The sequence below is a fragment of the Heterocephalus glaber genome, unplaced genomic scaffold, assembly GCF_053883595.1.
Source record: "Heterocephalus glaber isolate CG9 unplaced genomic scaffold, H.glaber_assembly_v1.0 deba00001220, whole genome shotgun sequence".
In the NCBI taxonomy this organism is placed as follows: Eukaryota; Metazoa; Chordata; class Mammalia; order Rodentia; family Bathyergidae; genus Heterocephalus; species Heterocephalus glaber.
In genome coordinates this window covers 8,122-30,886 of record NW_028258216.1, presented here as the reverse complement: position 1 = coordinate 30,886, position 22,765 = coordinate 8,122, and the positions used below count along the sequence as shown (strand labels likewise).

At 47.2% G+C, this 22,765-nt stretch overlaps 1 protein-coding gene and 1 pseudogene across 1 annotated transcript; both read right to left on the bottom strand.

The window, feature by feature from the left end:
• Nucleotides 1-8,101: 8,101 nt before the first annotated feature.
• Nucleotides 8,102-8,335, bottom strand: LOC147828220 (guanine nucleotide-binding protein G(I)/G(S)/G(O) subunit gamma-4 pseudogene; annotated as a pseudogene).
• A 5,664-nt stretch (nucleotides 8,336-13,999) lies between these two features.
• On the bottom strand, nucleotides 14,000-15,457 carry LOC147828219 (EKC/KEOPS complex subunit Lage3-like). Its single transcript, XM_087210805.1, has 3 exons — nucleotides 15,156-15,457; nucleotides 14,561-14,683; nucleotides 14,000-14,319 (listed from the first exon to the last, which is right to left on the bottom strand). Exons 1-3 carry the CDS (start codon nucleotides 15,374-15,376, stop codon nucleotides 14,196-14,198), a joined length of 468 nt encoding a protein of 155 aa, XP_087066931.1. The 5' UTR covers nucleotides 15,377-15,457; the 3' UTR covers nucleotides 14,000-14,195.
• Nucleotides 15,458-22,765: the final 7,308 nt, after the last annotated feature.

Genomic DNA, 22,765 nt, shown 5'->3' with positions numbered 1-22,765 from the left:
GCATGGAGGGGAGATGCTGAGCTGCGCAGCGTCCTGACTTCTAGAGGCCTGTCGCTCTGCTTTGTTTATTTCCCTTTGACTTGTTGTTGTTTATTTGTCTGCTTGTTTTTGCCTCATAGATGTTAAAAACCCATGTGGAGGAACTGAAGGAAAGTTCAGAAGATTAAAAGTCCCCAATGACAAGAGCAAAGGCAGCCAGTTTCTAACCTGGCTTTGCGTCTCCTTCCCGTTTTCCTGAATTCTCACACGCAGCCCTTTTGCTGAGGGAAATTAAGGACCTGTGAAGCTCAGAAACAGCTGATCAGGTCTGTCCACAGAGCTCGGAAATGCATTTCTCAGAATAGTTGTGAAAATCCTGAAACTACAGATTGATTTTTCTCTCCGTGTTTGACTTCCTTTCTTCTGTTCGACTGAAGAGGTTTGGGTATGACTAAAAAACCTCAACTCCTAAAGGAGATTTAAAAGGAACATACCATTTAGTGGAGGGACCATGAAACTCGAGGTGGAATTTGGGGGTACATTTTTCAGTATCTGGCTGTGAATCCAGATGTGTCCGCTAACAGGCGTTTATTCGGTCGCTTCTCACACTTTCCTCCCTTTCACAGAGGGCAGCTTTATTTGCTGAAGCCCCTTCCAAGCCTCAAGTCCACGAATGCAATTTACTGCAGTGTCTCATCACTCTTCCATGTCGCAGTACAGAAAAGCCTAGACTTTTAGTTGGTAGCAAGCCGTTCGAAATGTCATTGACAGAATTTTAGTTGTAGGAAAAAGTGGTTTGATTTCTAGCTTTATTACTATTACGTATATGAGCTTGGGTGAATTGCTTAATCTTTGAGTCTAGTTTTTCCACAAAATAAGGATATTAGGCTAAATGATTTCCAAGTTTCCAGCTAGTCCTAGAATTTTGCATTACTACGTAGTTGGATTATTTTATGATGCTGTTGCTGAGGAATATGACCAACACTTTTGAAGCTACTCATTGTATTGTTTAATATTCTCCAATTGCCTTTTTGTGTGTGTGGTACTGGGGATCGAACTCAAGACCTTCCGTTTTCAAGGCAGGGGGCGGCACCACTGAGCTAAATCCCCAGGCCTCCACTTGCCTTTTTAATAGACATTTTAACCATTGTAAGGAAAGTAAGGAGGAAAAACCAGAAACTGTAACTTCAGTATATTTCAAATGGAATGTCTCAAACGTCAATTAAAAATACAAGACAAAATAGCTTCAATGCCATTTTTCCTTTAAAAATACGTGTCATCGGTTCAAGACACACTACAGCAAACATCAGAAATCTTATTGTTCCTTTATTATATCAAAATCATTTAATTCATACTGTGATTAATACTAGATTTATTGATTCATCTAGTCAATCTGACAAATATTAGGAAAATATTTATAAGGATAAAGCAAAAAAACACCTTGGAATTAAAAAATAGTTGCTACATTTTTACATGGTGTAATGTTCCATAGTATTTGTTAAAAATTATATTGATCTCTTTTTAATATTAAAAATACCTATTTATATTTCTGAGAAAATAAAGCGTTTTTTTGTTTTGTTTTTAAAACCAGCTTGGAGGTCTTAGACACACAATTGTAACCAGCAGTGGAGACGTGAAAGAGACGTATTCTGAGCACATCAACACATTTTTATTTTACCCTTTCCGAACTCTAGAAATTATACAAGCCCTATAAAGTTTCCCCTCCCAATCCCTCGTGGACAGTACTACAATTGTCTCAATTCAGAATTCACATAATTAATTGCAATACGTAATAGTTCAGTTTCTGCAGGTGGCGCATGGCTGTGATCCCAGCACTTTGGAGGCTGAGGTTAGAGGATCCCTGCAAGTTTGAGAACAGCCTGGGCTACACAGTGAGTTCAAGGCCAGCCAGAACTACATAGCCAGCTCCTGCCTCAAACAAACAAACAAACAAACAAACATACATACAAACAAACAAACAATCCAATAAAACCAGACAGCCAAGAAAGAAGAAATAAAAGTAAAACTCTTGATAAAAGTACACATTTAAGAACATTAAAATACTGTTTAAAATGTTTTAAAAAGAATTTGCTACATACAAAGAATTCCAAGCTCCTGTCTGTTACAACAGAAGAAAAAAGAAAAGCTGTAATTGAAAAGACACGAAAACAATACAAAACACTCCATGTTGAAATGTCACTGCTTCGCTGCTCCAAGACACATTCTGGCACCTGAATTTGCAGGTATCACCCCGAAAGAATCCCAGACCATACACGTTTGAAATAACAAACAGTAAAACAAAAATTACGAGCAATTTTTAGTAACTAATTTTTCCGAATTTTCCTGTTAATCCAAATATAGAGCTTTACTGACCAAAACAAAAGTTCTTCATCGAAAGCTTTGCAAATCTAAAAACCTCTGCTACAAACAAGTTTCCTTTCACACTGATTTCCAGGGGAAGCGCCGGCGGTGTCCAGGGCCCTCCTGCTCCTGGCTGTGGGCCTGCGCCTGCCCTCACTCCTGCCCAAGGCCCCTCACTGCAAGGAGTGCTCAGCCCAGGCCGCCCTGTCCTCCAGCGGGGAGCTGGGCTGAGGAGCAGCGTGGGCGAGGCCTGGGTGAGTCTGCCCTTTGCAGTAGTCCTCCCGGCCCTGCTGGAGTCTGCTGGCTTGGCACCTGCTGTGTGGGCGGCTGGGGTGCCTCAGGTGCTGCCCCAGCCCTGGGTCGGGAAGCCCAGGGGGCCACTCAGGGCGGTGCCGTGGGGGTTTCTGTTCTCCTTAGCTGCGAGGCTGAGGAAGCAGCCGAACCTCTCGGAGGAAAGGTGTTTTGGCGGGGGGCGGTGGGCGGTTGCCTGAAGGGGCTCTGTCCCAAGGCTCAGGGACACCGAGGCCACTGACGGTGAAGATCCACAGCTTGGGGTCGGTTTGGGACCGGGTTCCTCTGAAGTGCAACGTGCGCTCCTGACTGCTGGTTGATGCCCTTGATGGTCTCGCCCCCTTTGCCATTTCACGGGGCGCTTTGAATTCTTCTGCGGTGGCTGCCCTAGGATGTACCGAGGCCGCTAACAGGTTACCTACTCCATCATCCAAGGGCCGTTTCTCTACTCCGTATGCATACACTGAGGCGTCCACTAGAGGTGTGGAATTCCTCAACTGGAGACTCGAATCAGTCTTAGCAACAATCTGCCGGACCCAGTGCAGAGCGTCCACGAAGCCTTGGGCCTTCATGCCCACCGGCGCACTGGGCCCTGCAGCAGCTCCGCCTTTAGCACCCCCACTGCTGCCACCGCTCAGCTCCCAGGTCCGGCTTCCCCTGAAGCTACTCATTTTACGAAGAGCTTTAAACTCCATAATCGCTGTCTTCAGAAAATATTCTTTAAATTTAATAAGGTCACTTTATAACAGGGGAAGCTGTCCTGAAAGCTAAAGTTTGTTTTGAGTGTAAGTGCATGGATAGAACCCGAGACCAGAAATAATGGGGAGAACACGTAGAAATGCAGTGTATATGAAAGGTCGTTTGCAAATCAGAGAGGGAAAAGTGAACTATTCAAATAATAGAATATAATTGAACTGGGCTTGATCCCTCTCAGTCCATGCTGGCTCTCTTCACCGGAGGAGCAGAAACTTTCACTGAGCCACACCCCACAATAAAAAAAAAAAAAATCTTGCCTGTGTATGTGCTTGCAATATGTGACTCAGTCTCATTCGAAGCGCCTATGAGCCAAATGATGACCTCGGGTGTCAGTCTCACACATTTTTCTCAGGGCCAGTGTGGGTTTCAACAGTTTGTACAATATCCTCTTCTATTTGCCAAGTTCTCCCATTCAGATGCTAAATTGTGGTGGTTCATGTGAATGGGTTTGGTGACATTCTGCCATCTAGGAACAGGAACTCAGTCAGTCAGGATTAATAGTGAGAGAGTCCAAGCCAAGCATTGACTAGACAGCAATAGCAGAAATTCCTACGAATGTGAAGCTCCTAAGCAGCCTGTATGATGATGTTCCCTGCCGCCACGGTGGACCATTAGTTCTCTCATTGGGCAGGGAGGCAGTGAAGCCAGAAGGGAAGCACCGACCTGGAAAAATAAGGCAAGGGAAAGAATAGGCATTGAGGATAAATATATGATCCAGTTCTATGGGAGTGAAGAGATATCAGAAGTGTGAAGACAGCGGTCTGTGGTCAGAGAATGGCAACTCAGGCTCTGCATTCTTGAAAACAAGAGAATTTGCCCGGAAAGACCAAGCCTGAAGACCAGCCGAAGCCATGGTGGCACAGGTAAGGCAGAGACAAATCCGGGAAGTCAAAGAGCTTGAAACACATCAAGTGATCTCCGGCTTTGAAAAATTGTTTTGCCTCAAAAGGATTTTCATGACAGTCCATGTGTGTTCTCAGGGCCTGCTGGAAGGAGCAGTCCTGAGACCTCTGCCCCAGGATGGAGTTGCCAAGGATACGCTGGGGGCCACTGTGAGAGACCACTGGGAGCTATGGAACTGAGCTCTATCACAAATGTAATTTCCATAGTAATATTAAGCTGAAAATACTTAAATATGGTGGCTAGCAGTAAAAGAAAGAAGCATCCATAGGGAACTGTGATAGTTTTCATGACATTTGCATATTCAACTTCGGGAAGTTTTCAGTCATATTTTCTTCATCTTGTATGATTTGAGACATATAAACAATAATGATTCACAGGGTGTGATGCCACACACTTGTAATCCTAGCATTTGAGAGGCTGGGGCGGGAGGGTCACTGCAAGTTCAAAACCAGCCTAGGCTGCATAGTGAGTTCAAGGGCAGTCTGAACTAACAGTGAGACCTTCTCTCTCAGAAAAAAAATCAGGTTTCATTTAAATTGGGGACAACACAATTTTCCTGTGTAAATATCTGACCATTCGTAGGTTAGTAATTGAATGGAGAATTTAACCTCGAGCCACCATGTCTCCTGCACCTTTCTTTTATTTTTCCCGGTTTCTGTTACTAAAGGTTTGGATTTTCAACTTTCTCTACATGGTCCACATGTGGTTATGAAGCACACAAAGCGGTGTCATATCTTCAGTATACACTCAGCCTGGGGCTCCCGCTTCTGCAGCCAGTTCACCCACAAACGTATGAGACGAGCAAATACTCTGCTTGCTCTTCTGCAGAGACATTAGATGGATTTATTTTGTTTAGCTTTGTTTTTTGCTAGCCACAAAACTCAACTTTCAATTGAAGTACAACATACATACAGATGAGCACCCAAACCAAAGTGTACAGCTGGGAGAATTTCCACAATTTTTTTTTTTTTTTTTTTTTTTAGTGCCAGGGATCGAACTCGGGTCCTTCTGCTTTCGAGGCAGGCGACGGAACCACTGAGCTAAATCCCCAGCCCAATTTCCACAATTAGAACACGCTGAGTGATGGGCAGCAAGATCAAGAAACAGAACATTCTGGAAGCTGTGCCATACCTCCCTTTGGGTTACCGTCCCCTTAGGAGTAACTTGGGTCCCTACTTGTAACCGCTTGGTGCACACTTGCCTCACCTCACCCCACATGAGGTTTGGGGTGCCCTGTCAAGAGGGAGGTGCAGACTGTTCATTGCCTTTGCTGGATAGTATTCCATTCTATGACTGTCCCTAAGTTGTTTATTCCTGCTCCATGGGCCTTTGGGTACTTTCTCGGTTAGGGATATTATGGACAGTGTAGCTATGAACACTCTAGCATATTCCTTTTGAAGAATACATGGGCATATTTCTGTAGGGTACACATTTAGGGTGGAACTGTTGGGTCACTTGGCATCTCCACCCAACTCAGGCTATTTCATGGAAGAACAAAGAATGTACTGGGTGGAGCTCATAAGGCAAAGAATCAATAGAGAGCTAGAAGGGAGCTGTAGGAAGATGGATGGGGGCAGCCAGCTCGCTGGGGCCATGCAATGGAGCCAGAATGGTGTTCACAGCACTTTGCCATCCCTGGACACTATTACCAGCAGACACAGCATCCCTGCGGCCAGCCAGCCTTAAATGCCCCCCCTGCTGGGTGGGGCCACCCCTGGGCCACTGCAGCTTCCACACAATGGTTCTCAGCATCCTTCATTTCTTTGTCACCTGCTCCAGGCTCACAGCACCAAGAAGGAGGTGCAAGTAGCCTGCCCAGGACCCTGGTCACTCACTGGAGGGTATAAAGCTGGAAAGGGGGTGTCTGAAGGACAGGGACACCTCCCTGTTTCAGCTTCCACATTGGGCATTACATTGCACTAAATCGTTATGCCAGAGTGATGTCCCATTGGAGAGAGGGAGGGAGAATGCTGAATACCGAGATGAAAACATGCAATGATAACTGGTAAATGCAGGCCGTCCATGATGCCAGTGGGGTTCACTTCACTCGACCTCGCTGATCAATGTAACACAGGCCATGCCCGTGAACTTGCCTTGACCGGCAACAAATGCTTGAGCTCTGGAAGGAAGCAGCCAGGGAAGAGGGAGAAGGAGGGAGAGAGAAAAGAGAAAAGAGAGACAGAATACAGAGGGAGAGGAAAAGCAAAAACAAACAGGGAAACAGTCTGGTGGAAGATGAAAAGCACATTTTTCTCTTGACCTGACTGTGCCACTACATGCATTGTTCCACTTTCTTGACTTCTCTGGTGTGCTTTGATGGACTGTGCTTTGTGTTAGCAGGTTACAGACAATGACGCGGACCACAGGATAAAGAGACCCCAGTCTCAACCCGAGCCACGGAAGGACTGGGAGTCGAATCAGCTCAGGCACCACGCGGTTCTGCTGCAGTCAGAGCACACAGCTCCCTGACTGCACTGGTCTCATCAGTGAGGTCCCATGAACGCATGCATTCATGATGCTTCCAGCCAAAGCAGCAAGGCACGGTGCGGGGTAAAACCATGTACCAGGGCAGCAGGTCATTAGCTGATCTGAAAATTATATTTACCTCTTCATAGGCAAGTTTATATTCTTCATCCAACTGAACCACGGCTATCCTGGAAGTCACAATTCTTCCCTAGATGTGCTGGCTTTGAATCAAAACCAGAGCTTCTCTCAAATTCCTTCCAGACAGAAAGGCAGGAGGAATAATTACCGTTGTCCTCAGTTTTCAGGTTGAAACAGCTCAGGCACACGATGGTTTGCGCTGTAGCACACAGCAAGCCTCTGCCAGAGCCAGAGGAGAGGCAGTTTCCGAACAGATGGAACAGAACAAGCTCAGACGCAGAGCCCTCTGACCCATGATTTCACCAGTGTGGCAGGAGTGTGGTGTAGGCAGGGTTCCTCTAGGAATGCAAGTGCTAATGCGCCTGGGGCATCTAGAGGCTGCCAGCCTGCACTGAAGTCCTCCTGCTTTCCTACTTACTCTGTGTAACCTTGGGCAAACCACTTGCTTTCCCTGTGCCTCCATTACCCTCTCTGCAAAGCAGGCCTACGCTCATGGACCTGTTGTGGGAGGGTCAAACGGGTCAACACTTGGAGGCTCAGATCAGTGGGTGGTGATTCTCAAGCTGGGGCACTCCTGTCTGTCCCTGCAGGGTAGCAGCCCAGAGGGCCTCATGCTGTTCCCATCCTGCCAGCTGCTCCTTTTTCATAGGGTAATGGAAATATCACCCAGGCAAAGTGCCACAGCTGCTGCCCCCCGGAGGAGGCGGAAGGTACCTACACATTTCCACTGGTCCCCAAGCTCTCATTGGATGTGGAGTCAATGGGTCTAATTGGGCACAATTTTTCATGTCAATAAATTAGGTGACATTTCAATAAATTACTGACATTCGTTAACTTGATGCATTTGAACTTGAGAATTGATGATTAAAAATTGCAAACCCTTAAATCCATACTTATTTTTACATGGCTCATTTGTTATTTGGCTATAAAAATGTCTATCTTTCTTTGCTATGAATGAAAGTAACATATAAAATGAAAAAAGAGGGCTGGGGATTTAGCTCAACGGTACCACGTCTGCCTCGCAAGCTCAAGGTCCTGAGTTCGATCCCTGAAAAAAGAGAAAATTAAATATCACCAAAAATACAATGAAAAAATAAATGAGCGGAGCCCAGCCGCGGTGAGTCGGATGAGGTGGGGGTGGGCGGTGATCCCTGTGTCTAAGAGCATGCGCGGTGTTTGGGGGATGGGCAGAAAAGGAGGCTGTCCATCACCGAAGGCCCCAAAGGATGGTACAGAAGAACTTCTCTGGGAAAGGGTTCTGTGGCGCCGGCACAGAGACGATGAAGGGATCCTCCAGTCCCGAGGCTTCAGAGTACCCAGCAGGTCCACAGAGGCCTGCGACCCATCACCCTGTCTATGCAGGCCTCCATCTTCAGCTGCTCACAACCTGTTGGGCCAGGGAGATGCCCCTGCTGCCGGTTTTGGACACGCCCTCTTTCATCCTGTGGCCACTGCTGAGAGGTGCCACCACGGGACAGGCCCAGGCAAGGGACGTAGGCTGGCGGTGGCGGCGGGCAGTTGTCAATAAGAGGCTCATTAGGGCTCACTGCAGCTCAGGCGCCCAAGCCACTGGGCAGCGGGTGGTGGGCGGTTTCCAGCCAAGCTGGAGTCAGGGCCAAGACTTCCGGCCTCTGGAGGAAGGACTGGGTGGGCCTGGGGAGGGGGCTCTGTGGCGGAGCTTTCCTCCCCTGTCTTGCTCTGGATGCAAGGGTCTGAGCCCACAGCCAACCCTTTCGGAGCCCGGAGGGAACTCCCTAGAAACTGAATCGTTCTTTGGTAGGTGGCTTTATCTGCCAGATTCTCTGGATTCGTGATCCTGTCAACATCCAGCAAGGAGAAAGGAACTTCACGAATTTCTCTGAAGCATGACATGGAGAAAAATACCAGAAGGGAACAGAAACTAGAGTCCCTAAAACCCTGGCTCTGCTTCCTTCTTCCTGTGGAACTTTGAAACACTTCGCTGAGGTCTTTTTGTTGTTGTTGATGATGTTGTTTAAATAATGACAACAACCCGGGCATGGTGGCACAAGCCTGTTATGCTTGGCAGGCTGAGGCAGGAGGATCCTTGAGAATTCAAGTCCAGCCTGGGCTACATAGTGAGTTCAAGGCCACCCAAAAACCCAATAATAATATTAACAATAAGAATAATAATGGCAACAAAAACAGAATTTCTTATAATTGCTTTTCAATAGCAAAACCCAACAATTGTCTACATGTTAGTAAAGACTCTATACTACATAAAGTCACCTGCTCAAATAATTTTAGTGATTTCACTTTAAGAAAGAGCATACTCTTATTATATAATTAAATGGGAAAAATAAGATAAAGTGCTTGCGGAGCAAATGTTCTACATATGGTACAAATGGCTATCATCAAATATTTTTTGTTTTTGTTTTTGGTTTTTTTTTGAGACAGGGTCTCACTATGTAGCCCAGCCTGGCCTCAAACTCAGGGCGATCCTCATGCCTCAGTCTCCCAAGTGCTGAGATTGCAGGAGTGTAATCCTTTGTACATCATTTTCTGAGAGTGGGAAGTCATTATACCAGGAAGGGAGTCACCTGAGAAAGAAGCGATCCCACCTTAGCATTCAGAAAGTAGTCTGACTAGTTTCCAATACAGAGACAGCAAATAGGTGTCAAAATCAAATTCAGAATGTGGAAACCAAGAATAAGTGTGATAAGGACAAAAGCAACAGATGAAGATTAAGCGAAAAGCAGTTACTGGCAACCCCACGAAGTTAACATTATTTTCCTAAGTCCTATTCTAAGGAGTTGCTGTTGACATACCAGTTAAATATAGCTTCTGAGGCTAGGAGAGGCATGCCTAGGCAAGGTTGGGTCACTTAAGTTGGGAGTTGGGGTCACTGGTAATTTTTCAGTCTTCTTGATTCATTTTCCCTATCCCAAGACCAGTGGGGGAACTAGTCCCAGTGAAGAGTCTTAAAGGAATGGGTTCCTTTTTACACCAGGGAGCTACTCATACAATGACTTGATTGTGCTTTACAGACAATTATTGGGGTAAACTCACCTTTCTGGTGAAAATATGTTCCAACATAGAAAAGAGTAAAGAAAGGGAGGTTCTCAAATCAATAAAACTATATTTGAGAATACTGTTTTAATACTGATATTGTATGATGATTCATTTGTGTGTGTGTGTGGAAGTGAGGATTGAACCCTGAACCTTTGCACTGAGCTACATCCCTAGCCACTTTTTAATTTTTAAACTTTGAGACAAGGTTTTCTTAAGTAGCTAGGTTGCCCGGGTTGAGCTCTGTTATGGCTTGTACCTAGATGTCCCCCCAAAGCCTCATGCAGTCATAGCTGGAGTTTCAAAGGTGGCTGGATTAGGGTGTGTGATGCTGGGATTAAGGGCGCCCCACCCAGGATGTGGGTGGCAGCACTCAAAAGGCAGGTAGCCTTGCAGGGATAAAAGGGACAGAAAGAAGGCAGGCTTGCTGCCCCTGCTGCTTGCTGCCTTCCGCCCGCCCCGCCATGCCACGGTCTGTTTCTCTACTTCAATGCCTCTCTGCCAAGCCACCCTGCCTTAGAGCCAGCCAGCTATGGACTGAAACCTCTACAAACTGTGAGCTAGATAAACCCTTCCTCCCTTACCTTGTGGGTGCTGGATATTTGTCTCATCAATGAGAACAGTAACTAAAACAAGCTCTCACTCGCAGTCCCCCTGTGTCAGCCTCCCAGGGGGCTAGAATTATAGACAGGCATCACCATGCCTAGCTCATAATTTGTTAAATTTTTTCACAATTCTTTAAAAATAGAAAAAAATGTGGAGAAACAACATGTGTCTGACAACACACGGTTACCTCTTGTTCCCATTCGTCTCCACTTCAACAGTAAACACCCCGATTTATGTATATTAAATGTTGCTTTTCCTCAGATTGATCTGTAGACTATACTAATTTAGGTGAAACTCTTTAATAAAAAAATACAGTAAAAGCATAGAAACTCGCTTTTGTACGTACAAAACTACATCTGGTTATTCTTCTAACGTCTACTTTTATAACTTTTATTTTATTAGTACATTCTTGCAGTGCATGCAGTATACAATCGTCTTGGGGAGTGTGTTCATGTACACACTACAGCTTGTTTGTTTCTTTAATTTCTTTCCCCTTCCCTCGTCCTTCTGTCCCCCGTCCCTCCTTGCCCTATCCAGATTTTCATTCTTGCTGGTATTGCTAACCTTAGCTCATGTTATTGCATATAATGTTTACATTCATTGAGGTTATTAGGTTCCTGTACATGGCGTATCTTTATTCTACTCACTAGTGTCTTTATGCTTCCATTCTGTCATCTGGAAGGGGACACATGACAACCTTCTGTGCTGATTGTGAGGATTAAGTGAGCACAGAAAGAATTTTAGCTTTCACACTGGCCTACTCTCACACTACAGAGTGTACTTCTTTTCCTACTTTTAGTTGGCCCAAACTCACTCTGCAAAGCATGTTTCTTTTCCTTTCATATCTTTAACAAATGTAAAACCTCAAAAAAGAAAAAGAAAGAAAGAAAGAAAGAAAGAAAGCAAGCAAGCGGGCAGGCAGGCAATCAAGAAAGAAGAAAGAAAGAAAGAAAAAAGAAGGAAGGAAGGAAGGAAAGAAAGAAAGAAAGAAAGAATTTTAAATACTACCTGATTCAGGCTGATCATTCAACAGTTGTATATTTATTTTAGGAAAATTACTTGCTTTTACATCTCACATAGCATGATGAAGAGTTATTGCATATTCAGAGGAATTAGCCTCGTGGACATTAGACTGAGCATCTAATCTTACAGTCATTACAATTGTGTTGCTTCTATTTGTCATCTAGTGACATCACGCATCATTTCTCTACTTCTGCCAGACGGGACCGCCGAGGGTCACTCCTGAAGGTCTGGGTCGCCTAGAGCCTGGGAGCCACCCAGTCCTATCGTGAAGTTACTGGCTACAGGACCAGAAAGAACCTTCTGGCCTTTCCGTGACCTGGCCCTTGGCATTGCTTAGTGCATACCAAGTCTGGAGAGCCCACTGACACCTGACTCAGAAAGGGATTCTGAAAATTACTAAGTTGCAGTGCTGCCTGGGTCCCTAACTTCACCATGCCTCTGATCCGAACATAAGACAGCCCATTAGCAAAGACTGGCTTCCTCACGGTCAGGATGGACATGTCTGGCATTATTTGGAAGCCTTGGGAGGCCCTTGGAGCCCTGTAGAAGGCCACCATGGCTGAGAGTTCTGTGAGTCTCCCTTCTAGCCTTTCTAAAGAAATCCCCTGCCTCTGCCTGTCCGAGTTCCTTCCCAACCCGTCTTCCCTCAGTCCCCCAACTTTCCTTACTGTTTGTGTCAGATAGTTCCCTCAGGGAAGCCACACGCGATCCTTCAGCCTAAATGAAGAACAGGTGTGCAAGGATCACTTCGACCAGGATTTAAACTTTGGTAAACACAACTTCTTTTTTTCTCGTGTTGGAGTTTTCTCCTATTGCAGGGCCTTCACACTGAGCTGCATCCCCTGTCCTTTTATCTATTGTATTTTGAGGCAGGGTCTTGCTAAACAGGACATTCTTAACTCAGTGGGAAAAACAAGACTTACTCAATAAATGACGCTGGGACTGGAGGAACCTTTCAGGGAGCGATGCAGTGTCATTTCTCACACCACAATGAATTTCCAGTAGATAAACATGTTAAAGTACTACCATAAGCTGTCAATAGGTATTTTTATGATTTTATAGTGGGTCGCAGCTTTTATGATTTTGTAGTGGGTACCGCACAAAATCCAGGTTTATCTTGATGACATTTCCCTTGAATGCAAATATAATGTGAAATTCTGAGAATAACTCGGACAAAAAGTGAGGAAAGCAGGCAGGTATGACAGAAAGGTTGTCCTGCACGTTTGTCTGAGAGTAACCATCACAACTTCTCAACTTTGCACAAAACCCACTATCACCTGGTAGAACAAAGAAACACTTCCACAAGGACATTCACCCTACGGCTGTCTTTTCAAACAGGTGTCACCTTGTGATTAAGGCTTGTGTCCAAGGATTAATCATTGTGTCTCAAACTACGGGATGAAATCCTCCCCATTTTTGGCCTTAAAAACTCCCCCTTGCCTCACCTCCTCAGCTGCACTCATAGTTTATTATGGCTTCCATATTGCTGTGGCAATGCCATTCCATTCCCAAGTAAATGTCATTATTCCTTTAAAACCTCTCGTTCGGATTGCTGTTTGGGTGCAGAAGATTTTACAACATTTTTCAGAGGAGAGAGATTGGAACCATGAGGTTGGAAGGGGCTCTGGGGGAGAGTGGACCTGAGCCGTGTGGGAAAGAAGATCTCCGCTGGGGCCGGGGAGCTTGGTGCAGGAGGAAACGAGCCCTCCTCTCAAGTCCAGCTCCAGGGGGACTTCTCCCCCAGCTCCTCACCGCTCTCCTCGGCTCGCGTTGGGAACACAAGTTGGGCCAGAATTGGAGCAGATCATCAGCTCAAGTCCAGCATCGGTGGCTAGGGATTTAGCTCAGTGGTGCCGGCACCTGCCTCGCAAGCGCAAGGTCCGGAGTTCGATCCCTGGTACCACCAAAAAACAAAACAAAAACAAGTGATAAACATTCCCAATCAAGTCCAGCATCAGCTGATGGTGACAGAATCCGTGAGGACGGGGTTACTTGGTCCCGAGCCACCCTCCCATCAAGAGTAGTGGCTGGCTCCATTCTGGGCCCCAGGGATCTGACCCTCCTGAGGGGTGTCATGGAGGAGGCCCCTGGGGGCGGTCGCTGGGCCACGGTCCCCTCAGTCACACCTGGAATCCCTTCCTTAGGGTCTTGCGTTGGGCCCTGGAGGGGGAGCGGGTGACAAGACCAAAGCCCCCACCCCAGCAGCACAAAATCGCTGCCCTCTTGACCTCACGCCCTCCAGATGCGAAGGCTTATGTCAGCCTTGCTGTTTCTAGCCGCCTGTTTGTTATATTTACTAACTCCACCTCTCTGTCAGCCTGTAGATAGGTGCCCCCTGTGAGATGCTGCCATCTGTCCTCAGAGAACAAAAGCTAGAAAATAAGGGAAATGCTGTAGGTGAAAAAAAAACACAGACAACAATAACTCAAGCATGGAATCATTGCTCAGCTTTATTTTCTGCAGTGACAAACATTTAATTGTACCCTCCAGCAACAGGGAAACAAAACAAGCAGGCCTGAGAACCCAATAACTACTAAAGGGTTAAAAACAGGGCCTAAGATTAATATGTCAGGTAATTCAGTAAACAAGCCCTACGGACGGATGCATTGTCTGGCACGGGACACACGGGCTTCAGTCCCTTTTTCCTACTGAGACATGGAGGTAAGCAGGGGCCTCAAGACCTGCATGACATTGAAGAGGACAAAAAGGTCTTCAATGAAGGAGGTGAACGCTCTCAGCAAAGAGTCAGGGTCTTGAGAAACCCATCTCCTAAATGGAAGAGAAAGTGAAAGTTAAGTGGATGGTCAGAGTCCCCACACACTCCAGTTAGACTTAACTTTTGTTTTTTTAGTACCGGGGGTCGAACTCGGGACCTTGCGCTTGCCAGGCCGGCATGGCGCCACTGAGCTAAGTCCCTGGCCCCAGACAGAACTCTTAGGAGCCTCCCTGTCTCCCTCAAAACGCCCCTCTGAGCACCCTCCCTGGAACCCCAGCCCCATGTGGGACTGACACCATCATGAAGCGGCCATCCACGATGAGCTCCCTGTGAATCTCCGGCGAGTCCTGGAACGGAGCCAGGGTTCTTCGGGTGACCTCTGCCTCCATGGGACACAGGAAAGGCACCCTGAGGTTGCTGAGGGAGAAACAGTTAAGGCACAGTCCTGTACTGAGTGGGTGCGCCAGTCCTCCCGGACCTCCCAGCCGCCTTCCCCGGGCTCTCTCAGGCTGCCCCAGCGCCCCACCAGGCACCTTCAGGGGTCACCCTCCCTGTCCGCCTCCGCGGACTGAAACCTTAAGGCCTTATGGGCGCGGTGGAACCTTAAGGCCCCAGCTCCTCCGTTTTTCCTCGCCACCGGCTTTTCTCTCTCCCTTTGGCCCCTTTGGCCCCATCCCGCGTTGCGTTGCGTTGCGTTGCGTTGCATTGCGTTGCGTTGCGCGTTCCGTTCCATTCCAGAGTCTCTGGCTTCAGCCTCTCCTCTCCACCCCCAAGCCACTCCCCTCTCTAAATTCCTGCCCGCCCCGCCCTTGCCGCCTTGCCTCGCCTCGCCTTGCCTCCCTGATGTCCCCGAGGCCCCTGGCCCCAAAGGCCACATCCCAAAGGATACATTTCATGCAGGTGTGCCCCTATCCTACTGACCACCAGCATAGGCTGCCCACTGGACCCCTGGCCGAAAGATACCAACACAATCAGCAAAATGGTTCCGAGGTCTATGCCCTGGTCCACAGCCACGTTTGCTGAGGTGCCTTGGCTGTCGGAGATTCTGGAGTCACCCTGGTCATCTTCCTGGCCTTGCCCACCACCCGCACCACCGTCAGGGGCCTGCATGGCTGTCCGCCTCTTCACCTCAGAGCCAACCACCTCAACTCCCCACAGGCTCCTTTGCCTGAAGGAGGCGCCACGCGAAGCCCCGCCCCTTTCTACCCACAATCCACCTCGCCAGGCCCGTGCCACCTGCGCAGACAGGCCCTCCCCCAAAATGGACTTCTCTCCTGGAGACGTCTTTGGTGAATCAAGGCTACCGGGGCCCCTCACGCAGCTCCTCCCAGGAGCTCAGGGGTCACTCCTGTGCCTTTACACCAACGGATTCCAAGGTGTCTGGTGCCCTCCAGACTGGCCCAGCCCCGCGTCCCAGAGACTCTTTTAGCCATAGAGATGCTGAGTCCTCAGGAGACCCAGCTCTGTAACGGGTGCAGCAAGCAGGCTCTGCAGACCGCTTGGGGTTTCCTCCTGGACACCACTGGGAGGCTTTTGAACACAGGCATGGTCCCGCTGAGCCTGCCCAATGGACCAGGAAGACCCCACCATGCCCAGCGGGACACCACCACCCATGGGGCACTCTGCTGAGCCATGCACTGTCACCGAGCCCTAGCAGGGAGGAGAGTGCTGCTGGGCCAAGCCCATCCCTGCCCATCCCGTTCCCCATCACATACGTGGTCCAGCCTTCGGGACACAAAGATGGGGATGTAGACCTTTGCCAGTCCCCAACCTCAAGTCACATCCAAGCCACTCCCTGGGGCTAAGGTGGTCATTGTCATCCCGTTGTGCCTCCTGGAGAGGGAGGCTGGGGTAGAGGGGTGCTGTGTGAGTAGGGGAGCTGTGGGTGAAGATGGGAATGATGATCCAGGACTGGATGGCAGCCCTGCTACCTCCCCGTGGCCAGGGGCAAATGGCAGTGCCCTGGTCAGGGTCTGCCGGAGGGACAGGAAAGCCACCGCCAGTCGAGGTACATCCCCCCGTCAGGATGTTCTGTTGATATGGCCCTCAGATGCTCTCCCTCCCTCCATCCTGTTCCTAGGAATAAAGTCTTGCCACAGTCTGCTGAGCTGAAGATGCCTGGGGCCTTTGGCTGGGAGATGACCCTGTGTCTCAATCCACCTTGAAGAGGACAAGGCACCACAGAGGCAAACATAGCCCACTGTCCTCTAAACAAACAAGAAAGCATCCAGCAGCCCAAATCCTCTAAAAGGCCCCTTTCACCATTTCATTCCTTTGTTCTAAGCACCACACTTGAGTCCAGTGGGAGAGCATCTTGCCCGCCCCATCTAGGCATCACCTAGAAACTGCAAGAAACAAAGGGGAGAGGAGGGGGAGAGAGGAAAGGAAAGGAAACTGACAAGCAGAAACAAGTGGCTTCTTTGCAAAGACTGGGAAGAAGGCTCACAGAATTCTCAGCTTTAGTGGCATGGTAGAGAGACTGATGGACCTCCAAGTCTTAAGAATAATGTCAGACATGCCCATCACACCTGTGAGGAGACCACTCTTTGCTAACCAGTGCTCTTTTATTCAGAATGATGGCATGAATGGCCATATTAGGAACCCAGGTAGCACTGCATTTTTGTTTTTTACACAGAGACTTGCTATGTAGTCGGGCTCACCTTGAACATACTAATGTAGGCCAGGCAAGCCCTGAAATCATGGCAGTCCTCTTGCCAAGCTTCCAAAGTGCTGGGATTACATGTCTGTGCCACCATGCCCAGCAGCACTGCGTTTTACCAACTTTCTGAACCCTTTTCAGAATCCAGCTTTCTTGGCCCTGTATCCTTTGTTTGCATGCACTACAAGGCCCTGCGGGCAAGGTCCTGGAAAGGCTGGAAGATTCCTTCTGGGCCTCCAGGCACTAAATATCATAATAGGATTGAATGGCTTCTAGTACTAGGCTACCTAGACCATCAGGAGAGAGAGTCACCCTTAGAAATGGTTCTGAGGCATCCTCTCACAAAACTGGAGTTTGCCCTCAGAGAATACACAGGCAACAGCTGAGTCCGCTGTAGCTTTCCTATCCTGTAATGTGCATGGAAGTCTATGGGCTGTCGCCATCTCCACCCAAGAAGTGAAAAATCACCTAAAACACCTCCAATTCCTCAGTCTGGGGCTTGAAACCCACACATCATTGCTAGTTTTTGCTTGTAAAGAGAGCTCTTTCCTCATGAAACACAAAATGCAGTTCTGAGTGAGGTGAGGACACTTGTTAGATGCCAGGGAGGAGCTCACAGAAATAAATATGGAGAGAGCAGGAAGGACAGGGATAGAACAAACCAAACACAGGAGGTCAATGTCAATGGATTCATTCTGCAACAGGGAAAGTGGAGTCTCATATGAGGTAGGAGTAGGACGGGCAACAGCGTCTTCATGTCAGAAGAGAGTTTGGTTCACTTGCAGATGACAGCTGTTGGCAAGAGAGCTGGGCAGAGAAGCCTGGGAATGCAGGGCTTCTTTTGAAAGGGAGAGGAAGTACAAGGTTGCAGTGGTGCACTGGGGAGGCATACTGTGGCACCACCTGACCCTGAGGTACAGGGTATGAAAGGAAAGGACAGTTTTCACTGGAGAGGGCTGTGAGAAAGCAGTATCCCTGGTAACTGTTATGGTTCATATTAATAATGTACCCCAAAGGCAGGACTAATAATAATGTGGTCATAGGCAGGACTTTTGGAAGGTGATTAAATCACTGGGGAGGTATAAGCTGACTTGCTGTTAGGACACGGGCTCTGGTCAGAAGAGGCAGGTCACTGTGGGCATGACCTGGAACATGTATCTCCTTTGACAGGTCGTCCATATTCTCTCTCTCTCTCCTTCCTGGCTACCATGATTTGAGCAGGTTTCCTCTGCCCAATGCCTTCCACCATGCCATATCTGCCTTGGTGCCAGGTAAACACAGACAATAAATGTGCATCAAAATAAAACCCTCCTTTAATGTGTGGGTGTCAGGTGTTGTATCTCAGTGAGGAGGAAAGAGAGTAAGACAGATTGTCCACCAGGAGTGGGGTTATTGCTGTGACTACTTGGACATGTAGTTTAGAAGGCTCTGGAATTGGTTTGTGGAAGGAGTTTGGAAAGTTTGAACAGAAGATAGTGACTAGAGAAACCCTAGAAGGCTGTAAGATGAGATTGATGGGAGATTCTGATTAGTGCTTAGAAGACCAGAATGCAGATTCAAATGCAGATTGTAAAGAACAGCCTCAGGTTTCAGTTGGGTACAAGGACTCCATGGGCAGTTGGACTCAAGACCACGTGTGTTATGACTCAACAGAAAAGCTGTCTACATTTTGCTCATGTACTGTGACTTTGCAGGCCATTGATATTAAGGGTAGTGAACTAATTAATCTAGAGAAGGCATTTCAAGGCAGCCCGCTGTTCAGGCTGTAGTGTGGGTACTGTTGGGAGCTTTTCTCCAGCTCTACACTGAGAATCAAGAGCAAACAGTCTAGCGGAGTGATTTAAAAATTTTTGAATATCAGCAGAAAGCAAGCGGCTACATAGTTGGAGCCTGTAAAGGTTTGACTGAGGAGAGGTCAGTTGCGGAAAGTATTAGCATTAAAAAATAGTGAAGCCCTGTATATCAGGACAATAGGAAAGATGACTTGATGGTATCTGAAAAATCAGCACGACCCCGTCCTTCACAGGCTACAGCATGCAAAAGAGAAAGACTTGGCTTTGAGAAGAGAGTCCCACGGACCACTGCTCAAGAAGGGCTGCCCAGGGAATTGGTTCCCTGGGATTTGGTTCACAGTGCTTTACCATCCAAACACTTAGAATCCCTTGCAACAAGGATAAATGGGGAGCCAGCTACTGATCAACCTGTGGGCTGACCTTAGCATCCTACAAGTGGCACTAGTTTCACAGGCATGCAGAATGCAATAGCTCTCAGTTCGGGAAGACTTCCACTCATATTTCAGGAGAAGGCCTGGGAGGCCAAGCAGTGTGGGCCTGAGAGGGCAGTGTGTGTGTCTATGAGAGTGAACTCAAAAGTGAAGTGGGGAGTCCTAGGAAGCTGGAGAAGCCAGGAACATGGAATATCTGAGAAAAGCTGCAGGCAGAGCCAACCCGAGAGAGAGGACTTGAGAGCTGCAACTGGCGATGGCATACGGGCAGGGCTGCCCACGTTGTTTGGAGTACACTTTTTACCATCACTTTCCTGAGTGCTGGACATGGAGCTACAGGATTTAATGTCTGACCACTTGGGTTTCCATCTTGCTTTGTTCCCATTCCTTTTTATTCTTCTACTCCTTCCTGGTGAATGGGAACATTTACCCTGTTCAATTGTATATTGGAAGTGCTTAACTTTCTTTTTTATTTTTTCAGTGGTTCACAGCCAAGACTTGGCTTTGAGTCTCAGAGAAGACTTTGAACTTGTACTTTTCAGCAATGCTGAACTGTCAAGCTTTGCTGAGTCTTAGAGATGAACTAAATGCATTTTTCATAAAGAGACATGCATGAGTCTTTTGGAGACCAGGGTCAGAATGGTTTATATCTACATGCCCCCCTATAGCCTCATGCACTCATAGCAGGGGCTTTTGGAAGGTGATTGGATCATGGGATCAATATGGTGGACTTGTTGTTGGGAGGTGGGGTCTGGCTAGAGAGGGTGGGTTACTGGAGGTGTGGCCTGGAAGAGTGTATCTCCTTTTCTGGCTGTTCACTCCTCTCTCTCCTTTCTGACACCACAATGTAAGCAGCTTTCCCCTACCTAGCCTCCTCCAGCATGGCTGGCTGATCTGCCTTGGTGACAGCCAACCATGGACTGTAAATGAAAAACCTCTCCTCCTTCAAGTTATGGGTATCAGGCATTCTGTTTCATTGAAGAAAAAAGAAAAGTAACTAAGCAAGTTAAGGGCCAAGCATCTTTAAAGGTGTGGGGTAGAAGAATGGTCTACGAAAAGGGGGATTACACACTATGAGTTTCAGAAGGCACAGGGAGGGGGTTGGGCAGCTGAGTCTGGGAAAGAATCATCGAGACTCTGGTGCTTTAAGCCTAGGTTTTTATTCCAGTCTCAACACATTACCGCATAAGGTCCATTTCTGCTTTCACCCAGTGAAGCCAATAACTTGAGAGACAGAGTCACAGGGTAAGAAAGAGCTTTACCAGCAACAACTGGCAAGTTGGAAGATGCGATCTTCAGTCCCAAAAACAGAGAAACACCCAGGGATCCCTCATTTGGCAGGCTAGGCAGGAGGATCACTGTGAGTTCAAGACCAGCCTGGGCTACACAGTAAGTTCAAGGACAGCCTGCACTACAAAGTGAGACCCTGTCTCAAAAAAAAAATAAACAAACAAACAAACGAATGAATAAATAAATACATACATAAAGGCTAATTAGCTTAGGAGTTGCAGGCACAAGCCCTATATAGGGATGTTGAACAGGTATATCAGACAGCTCAGCTCCAGGGTACAGTAGTTTCACATTTTATGGTAGGCCTGCTTTTCTGATGTTCAAGCTGCTATTACCTGAACCTCACCAGATGATCTGGCTTCTATAAATCTAGAGAAATGTTATTGATTAGCAAGGGTTTCGACCTGTGTCATTTTAGTTCCTTTCCGCAGAAATAGCTAAAGTTGCAGCCAATCATTAAAATACAAAGGCATGTTTCGCTGGAGAACAGGGGAAGAGAATGAAAGGTAACTTTTGCCAGGGAACAATTTGTAAGCCACTAGGCCGCTTGAGAGGTGTCATCTCCAGTAAAGCTGGTAGAGGTCACACAATATATTCCTCATGTGCAGCACCTCCAAAATTAGTAGATTTTAATATCAACTGAAAGCACGTGAAGGTGGAGATTTAGTTAGGTTTTCCCTTGGTCCAATCTAACGTCCTTAAATATTATAAATGAATGTTAAATTTGCAAGGGCCACATGACATGTGTTAGTTGTGTAGTATGTTTTCCTCCTATCATCATTTAATGTTCTGAAGGTCATTAACAGATGTCACAGTATCGATCATTCTTATATTCCCATTCTACTCAGATAGAGCAAGGTCTGGTCTTGCTTTCAGCAGCTTCTGCATCTGAGCAAGGATTTCCTGTCCGTTCCTCCTTTTCAAGTGGGAGGGAGGAAACTGTCCAGAAGATCCATCTGATGGGGTGTCCGGTTTGGCCCCTCTTTTGTTGTCTTCACCTTCATCCACCCATTGAACTAACAGTTCCCAAGTGCCCCTGGTGTGCCAGGCCCTGGGGAGCAGGCTTGCTTGCCTGGTGACTTCATTTTCAGTTGATTCTATATATCCTTCGCCACCATTCTGACATCCTATCTGCCGCATGAACATTTACGTGTTCTTACTTCTTAAAGTCTAGGTAACCCTGGGGTGGGGTGGAGAAATAGGCCAGGCTCTCCAGATCCCCCTTATGAACAGGCCCTGCCTCGGACCTGGACACTCTCAGGAGGCTGCTGGACCCACACATGGTCCTGATGAGCCCACCCTACAGGACAGGAAGAACCCTGTGATGCCCAAACACTCACCTATCCTGATCTCTCATAGCAGCTGGATCTTTGTTTCTATCTCTATCATCTTTTGTGTTGGAGAACGTTTTGCCCCATGCTGTGAGCTCCTGGTTCCCACTATGTATGCCCCCCTAGCACACAAGAACATAGAGAAACTTGGAGTTTAGGAGGAAACGATGGTACCTCTCACATGTATTTGCAGCTGAGGGTCAGCAGGCATGAGTGAATGAGTGAGTAGATGGATGAAGCCATTGTGTGTTTTCCACATGAATAAGGAGTTTGAAAATAGTACTAGCTGGAGGTGGTGTGAGGAATTGCTTCCATTTTTATAGGGCTCTATATGGGCCCAACTGCACGTTCCTTCTTACTACCCATTGCTCTGGAGTTTAAATGAAAGTGCCTGAAATGGACCCCACCCTTTCCCCATTTTTCTCTATAAGTATGCTGTCCAACACAGAAGCCACTAGTCACATGTGGCCATTTAAATATAACTGTCTTAAAATAAAATGAAAAGATTACTTAAAATTCAGTTAGATTCAAATACAGTTCTTCAGCACCTTGAGCCCCATTTCAAGCACTCAGCTCCATGTAGCTAGTGACAAGTGGCCAGTGTATGTTGCATGGGCAGTTCTTACCATCGCCTCTGTCAATCTGAATTTCTGGTTGTCATTCACAGCAGACATCTGAGGACTCCCTGATGTTTTGTAGTGCTGCCAAGTCCAAACATGTATATAGTGAAATGCAAATTAAACAATAAACTCCTGTTTATTCCTTTTCTTCATATCGCTCCTAGAATCTAGCTGACAAAACTGTACTGGAGAGGGTCAGATAGTGAATATATTAACCTTTATTGGGCACCTTTGCTGTCAGTTCTTTCCCTTGTTCTTGTTTTTTTATTTCTAACCAACTCTTTTACAAGGTAAAAACTATAATGACCCGGCACGGTTAAAGTAAACAATTTGTGACCAAAATGGGCCTCTGTGGCATAGAGGAAAACATTTTTT

What these genes read in the sequence shown, in the direction of transcription:
- LOC147828219 (XM_087210805.1), bottom strand. Translation starts at nt 15,376, where the DNA reads ATGCAGGCCCCTGACGGTGGTGCGGGTGGTGGGCAAGGCCAGGAAGAT. An exon ending in GGGGCACACCTGCATGAAAT is followed by an intron (nt 14,684 to 15,155) that starts GTATCCTTTGGG and finishes TTTCTCCCTCAG; the next exon opens with CAACCTCAGGGTGCCTTTCC. An exon ending in GATGGCCGCTTCATGATGGT is followed by an intron (nt 14,320 to 14,560) that starts GTCAGTCCCACA and finishes TCTTCCATTTAG; the next exon opens with GAGATGGGTTTCTCAAGACC.